Source organism: Cicer arietinum, chromosome 4 (assembly GCF_000331145.2).
Source record: "Cicer arietinum cultivar CDC Frontier isolate Library 1 chromosome 4, Cicar.CDCFrontier_v2.0, whole genome shotgun sequence".
Lineage (NCBI taxonomy): Eukaryota > Viridiplantae > Streptophyta > Magnoliopsida > Fabales > Fabaceae > Cicer > Cicer arietinum.
The window spans coordinates 3,747,881-3,755,312 of NC_021163.2; the positions used below are offsets into that span (position 1 = coordinate 3,747,881).

Consider the following 7,432-nt stretch of genomic DNA (forward strand, 5'->3'; position numbering starts at 1 on the left):
TCTGCTTTTCTGTTTTCGACACAATTTTGTTTGGTTTGGTTCCTAATTGACTCTACTATTGACATATTATCCTTAATTTCTTTTTTCTCAATGATTGTGTTCGTCATATTTTCCTGTCATTATTTGTTATGGTTGGTGCTAAGGATAATTCTCTTCAAGTTGTTAGTGTCAACTTCAATGGACATAATTACTCTTATTGGAGTTATATGATAAATAAAAATTGATTGGAAAAAATATGTGGAGTTATGTTGATGAAACTTCTGTTAAGCCTACAGATAAAAAGGATTGAGTTAAATATACAAAAGACTTGAAAACATAGAATGTTAGTAATTCAAAAATCATTACTTGGATTAATAATTATATTAAATTGTCTATTGGTGTGCAACTAGCAAAATATGATATTGATAAATAGATTTGGGATCACTTGAAACATTTGTATGTTCATTCTAACATTGCAAAATAATATTAGTTGGAAAGTGATATTAGGGTCCTTAAGTAGAACAATATGATCATTCAGGAATTCTATTCAACAATGGCTAATTTGTGGGATCAATTGGCTTTTACATTATCAATTGAGTTGAAAGCTATCAAAGTGTACATTGATCAAAGAGATGAGCAACGTCTGGTTTGGTTTCTAATGGCTCTGTGATGATTTTGATGGCCTTCGCGGTGGTATTTTGCATCATTTTCCTCTTCTTATTGTTGAATCAGTAGTTAGTGAGTTGTTGGCAGAAGAAATTAGACTTAAGATCCATTCCGCTATGTTAGAGAAGGGAATTCTCTCAACTCATTCCTCTATTTTTGCTGCTCCTATTCAAAATGGAAAGTCTCAAGGGAGAGTTAGATTTGATAACGATGAATGTGTTTTTTGCAAAGACAAATTTCATTGGAAATCACATTGTCCGAAATTGAGGATATCACATAAGAAGAATTTTAGAGGGTCATCGTCCAATATTGTTTCTTCTGCTCCTCCTACCATTGACTCTAGTTCTGATTATGTATACTCTCTGAGATTGTTTTCCAAATATATGTTATTTCATAACAACTCCAAAAAATACTATCATTGTCTTCTTTAGACAACATATTTATTCTTTCTCTTATTTTTTTAGTGTGAGTTGCAGTCGATGACTACAGAGAATATTGTGTAAGAATAACGTGACGGAGAACTAACACTGTTCTATTAATTCTACCTCACAAATTTTTTAATTATTTTATATCTATTAATTAACTCAATATTGAGAACAACTTGAGCTCCATTAGTGCCTAACCACGGTCATTATGCAGTTGCCAGCATAATTTGCCATTTCATAGTTCCACTTACACCCATTATTTATCTCATTACCCAAGCACTCAAATATTTAAATTATTAAATGTACAAAATTATTTTTGACTAAACATGTACAAAAAATTTATTAATAAATGTTTAGCACATATATTGTGAAAAAAAGATGATTTCATTTTAAATAGATCATGGCTGGCTATTATATAAAGTTTATCTCCACTCATGACGTGGTTTAGTTTTCCCTTTATAAACGCAACATCTTAGTCCAAAATTGGGCAAAACGTGTATTGAATTGTGAGAAAGAATCCACAAAGCAGAACATTCAGATGGAATGGAGAAAATATTATTTGGATGTGTTGCTGGTACCATTAGGATTTATGATAATAATTGGTTATCATGTTTGGTTATGGCATAAGGTTCGTACACAGCCTTCTTCCACCATTATTGGAATCAATGCTCATGGAAGACGCTCATGGATCCCAGCCATGCTTAAGGTATATTAATTTAATATACACTCTTTTATATCATCAAAACGTTATAAATATATAAATATTTTATTACTACTACTATAATTATTATAGGATATAGATATATGATATCTCTTTCACTATATACTTCGAGTGTTTAATTTGATTACTTCTCTTTTGAGTTTTTTTATTTTGTATTTTGTTACTATCTTCTAGCATGTTATAAGTTTATTAATTAGCCACGATTTTATGTCGTATATGTTTGCTTCTTGATCAAAGCCGCAGAGTTCAGTTCTAAACTATTTGTGAGAAAGATGAGAGTAACATAAGATAAAGTTAATTAAGTAGTATTGACTAAAGAGTTAAGAGTTGTGGGATAAGAATGTTGTGGGTTTAATATTTCCTTTTAACGAAATATTCTTTCTTGTATTAAATATAAAAAGAAAATTATTAAAAGTTGATGTATTTGATTTAAAATTTGAATTAAATATATTCATTTTTTATATATATAAAACATAATGAAATAATAACAAAATTATTTATTAACCTAGAAAAAACTTAAATTAAACAAAGAATGTCCTTTGGAATATTTTGGTTTAGAAGTGATTGCCGTTTTGGAATATTTTTGTTAGAAGTGATTGAGCCCGAAGTTTATATTCTACTTCTCTAATACAATTCTTTAAAAAAAAAACTTCTCTAAAAATAATCATCTATAAAGAAATTAATTACGATAAATATATATTACAAAATATGATATACTTATATATGTGATATTTTCGAGTTAGACAATTTAAGTAAATTAGTTGATAAATAATTGATTTACTCCAATAGTAACTTTGATTTTGAATAGAGTTATTCTATTTAATAACTCATATTTAATAATTTAGTTTAAATATTAATTTTTTTTTAATCTTAAAAGAGATGATAAATATTATTATAATTAATTCATACAATTACGTCTAACCTAACAATATTAGTATTTGATAGCTAGAACTTAATGGCAAAAATTGAATTTTATTAATGCAATATTGAACATATAGTCATATATTACTAACAATAAAATGCACAATTTTATATAAATTAGACTTTTTTATCTATGTAGTTTTGTAGTCTTCCTCAAATAAAATAAAAAATCTTATAGTAAATATTTAATCATTTGTTTAAAACATCTTACTACTTTTAATGAAAAAAGAGTTTTATAATAAAAAATGAAAAATAAATATAATATTTTTTTAAAACTTACTAAAAATAGCGAGTTTTACTTTTAAACTTGGTTCATATCAGATATCCCTTAATTTTGTTGTTGTTGAAGTTATCTTACTAAAATTTGTGGATGAGTTGAATTACTTAATAAGAATTCTTACTTTAATGATTAAATCATAAATTTCAATGTTTGTATTGAGTTATTAGTAGTCTTACCTACAATTATTTATGCAGGAATTTGATATTTCCTATATATATATATATATGTCTTATGTTTGATCTTTATTAGTGTTTGAAATTTGAAATATTGTAATGCTAATATTGATTTTAATATATTATTAAAGTTTCAAGGACTACCTTGAACTATTTAATTACTTATAATTATATTTCTTGTCTCATTATGTGTTTCATTTTGAATATGCACATGCACTTTTTAATAACATAATATTATACTACTTTTTAATGCAAAATATGAATATATTATAAAGACTAAAATATTATTGTATTTCATTTATTATTTGTCCACCACGTACTTGCAAACTTCTTTGGTAAATAAGAGTAACATTGATCTTGTAAAAAAAAAAAAAACAAGAGTAACATTGAAAATAATAATAAAAATAATGTATTGGTATTATAAATTAACAAATAATGAGATATATAGAAATATTTTAAATGAGACATATAAATTAGATAAGCATTTGATTTAAAAAATTTGATAAGAAAATAATTTGTTTATTTATTTTTATGAGAAAGAAAATAATTTATTTATTTTTATAAAAAAGATTTAGGATAGAAGAATTATGTCGAAGATAGAGAAGACTTTATGATTCATTGAATATTTATAAAATAATTTATATTTGTCTCTTTCTAATGACATCAAGTATATAAAAAAATTATTTTACTAGAAGTGTTTCAAAAATCATACACTTAATTAATTGAAGAATATTTTACCGTGAGTTATATATAGGTCCATTCACCATATTAAAAAAAAAAAAAAAAAAAAAGTTTCATTCAGGAAGAAGGCACCAATTTATTCCGGGGGAGGGGGACACTTTTAATTATGAATATTTTGCACATGCTTAAAATAATTTGAGAATCAAAGCAAATTGAAAATGTATGGTGAAATTAACAATATATAAATAATCCAACATAGAAGATATTATTACTTTAGCTAAATGGATTTCAGGGCCCCTGCTTTTGGTATGATCGATGTTTATAAGTTTGGAATCTTGAAATTACATACATACAAAAAATGAATATTGGAGAGAATCTGCGTACCAATTGGCTGGTGTAGGTTATGAAATTCTTTTGCAAAACATGGCCCATCACTTTTTTTTAATAGCTTATTATACTAATAAAAAGTGGCTTAGTAAATCCATAGAAAAAAGTTGGTTGACGTCTGCACTTTGTTTTGGTGGTCCTTGCGTTTTTAAATTGCAATCTTAGAAAAAGAAGATGTGTTTATGGCCACATTCAACATTGGTTTGTCTTTACGCTACCTACTTAGTGGAGAACGCTTTTCCATTAATCCATTTTTGTTCATTAAAGCATATATATCAGCGTGTGCTTCTAATCAAAATTAATTAACACAACTTTGTGTGATTTCTCGTGTTTGAACCTGAAACAAGACGTCAAAGCGAGATTTGTATTCTGTCAATTTTAACCGCCAAACAAATTTAATAACCGTATTGAACCTAATTTAATAAATTTTTATATAATCCATTCAAAGTTAAATTGACATAATCAACATTTAATTTTGGTAATTTGTTGATAATAGGACATTGAAAAGAAGAACATCTTAGCAGTTCAAACTCTACGTAATCTAATAATGGGATCAACACTTATGGCGACAACATCAATTCTTCTCTCAGCTGGCTTAGCAGCAGTGATTAGCAGTACATACAGTATTAAGAAGCCTCTGAATGATGCTGTTTATGGAGCTCATAGTGAATTTATGGTAGCACTTAAATATGTTTCACTCCTAACTATATTCTTATTCTCATTTTTCTGTCACACTCTGTCCATTAGGTTTTTCAACCAAGTCAGCATCCTCATCTGCACACCACTAAATGTCATGTCTATTATTGTGATCACACCTGAATATTTGACTGAGCTTTTGGAGAAGGGAACTATTTTGAGCACTGTTGGGAATAGACTTTTCTACTCAGCACTTCCTCTTTTGCTTTGGATCTTTGGACCTGTGTTGGTTTTCTTGTCTTCTGTCGCTATGATTCCAGTGCTTTACAACTTAGACTTTGTTTGTGGAAATGGAAATGGACAAAAAGTTAAGATTAATGACAAAGGGGACGAAGGCTATGTTTAAGATTTACTCTTCGGTCTCAAAATATAAATAAAAATTTATTAAATGAAGTTGATATATTTAGTCTAAAATTTAGATTAAATACGTTAATTTTCTTTGATTCATTTTTATTTATATTTTGAAATAGAAAAAGTATTTAAGAAATTAAAGACTCAAGACGTAATTTTAGTATCTTTTCTTTCAAAAAAAAAATAAAAAAGTTAGTTGTGATAAAATACACCTAATTGTGTGTTTTCACGAAGTATATTATTGTAATATTCATTTAAAAATGATTAGAGGTTTTAACTACTACTAGAGGTACATGTATTATTATTTGGTAGTTTTTAAATAGACCATAAAATTAAAAGTATTTATAATTAGATCTCCAATTATTTTTAATTGCAGTTGTGAACTTTTAAATGATTTGTAATTAATTTCCACATGAACTTTATACAATTTGTAACTAAGGACCAATTAAAAATTATTAGGAGTCTTTATGAATTTAGAGACTCAATTGTAAATTATTAAAAGTTCGGGGACCTTTAAAAAAACTTTTTAGTTCAAGGGCTTAATTAAAAATTATTAACAAGCTTATGAATTAAATTACAAACGTTTCTTTATTTAAAATCTATTTAAATTTCAAAAAATTCAATCACGTTTAGATTGATTCAACTTTAAAAAAATATTGTTAGTTAATTCCTATAAAATTTCAACTTATTAATTTTAGTCTTTTTAAATATAAATATAATTTTTTGTGTTTACAAAATTATCATGCATGCAATTTTAATCTTTACTGTCAAGTGAACGTATATTTTTTAATGAAAATTTTCAAATATATTTACAATAATATAAAAAAAAATTCCACTAACAATATGCTCAAAGTTTGATTTCTAAGTTTATATTTTCGTTACTTTCATTTTAAATTTTGTATATTCAAAAAATTTATATTTAATTCATTTAATATTAAAATATTCTAAATTTATAGACGATATTTTGCATAAAATCATTGAAATCTTTTTAAGTTAAAGAACAATTAAACATATTTTATTTTAGTTATAACTAAAATTACTTGTAAGATAATTTTATAATAATTAAAAATTATATTTTTATTTTACACAAATTAAGATTGAAATGTAATACTTTACACTTATTAAAAATATATTTAACTTTTTTTTTTCATTCAAAAGTTGGCTCAATGGAAATAATAGATTGAAAATGCAGCGTACTGGACTCAAATTTGGGTGTCTTACCAAATGTGTTCCTAGCTCCAACATATTGATAGCGATAGAAAATATCAATTCTAATTTTATTTTTTTTGTCGATGATAACTTCAACCGTAATTAATTTATGTGAAGTCTTTAATTTAAACTACATCTTCTAATGTAATAATATGGTATATGAGGTCTTTAATTCAAATTACATCGTCTAACATAATAATATTGATATTTATTTGTTGAATTAAAATTTAAGAATAATATTAATAGTATATTTTTAATATATTTAATTTTATAAATTAAAATTATATAAACTTTATTAGTTTATATTAAATGAAATTAATATTAATTTTAATTAATTAAATAGAGTGTTAGAAAATAAATTAATCATATAGAAAAATATATGTTGGAAAATGTGCGATTAAAACTCTTTAAAAAATATATAGGCCATGTATGCAAGTAATTAAATATATTTGTTTCATCTACTACGTTCAAATTGTAAAGGACTAAAGGTGTTTGTGTTTTACTCACCTAAGCAGCCACCATTTTACTTTTGACGAACTGGCTTTTCCTGACGTGGCTTTGATTGTGATTACCATATCATTAACCTTTTTAGAGTAAACGTTATATATTAAATATATTTATATCATAATTAACTTATTTTAAAAATTAAAATACTTCTTCAATTCTTATTTATAATAAAAAGTAAATCAATAAAAATTAATATATTTGATTTAAATTCATTAATTTTTGTTCATATTTTTTTTTTTATAAATAATAACGGATAGAGTAAAGAATATGAGAGGAATTTAAGACTTTTCATCTTTCTCATTGATATCTCATACCTCTAAAACATATAGAACTGCATTTCTTTTGCCCTCTTTAGCAATTTGGAAGATTTTCAAATTATAAGAAAATTATTTCTCTCTATCATCAAAAATTTAATTGAGTTTAAAATTTTTCGAAA

The 7,432-nt window shown here is 25.1% G+C and overlaps 1 protein-coding gene across 1 annotated transcript; it reads left to right on the plus strand.

Moving 5' to 3' along the window:
• The first annotated feature begins 1,489 nt into the window (after positions 1–1,489).
• On the plus strand, positions 1,490–5,563 carry LOC101510689 (uncharacterized). The gene is made up of 2 exons (XM_004495421.4): positions 1,490–1,776; positions 4,730–5,563. The coding sequence occupies exons 1-2, from the start codon at positions 1,609–1,611 to the stop codon at positions 5,273–5,275; spliced, it is 714 nt and encodes a 237-aa protein (XP_004495478.1). The 5' UTR covers positions 1,490–1,608; the 3' UTR covers positions 5,276–5,563.
• Positions 5,564–7,432: the final 1,869 nt, after the last annotated feature.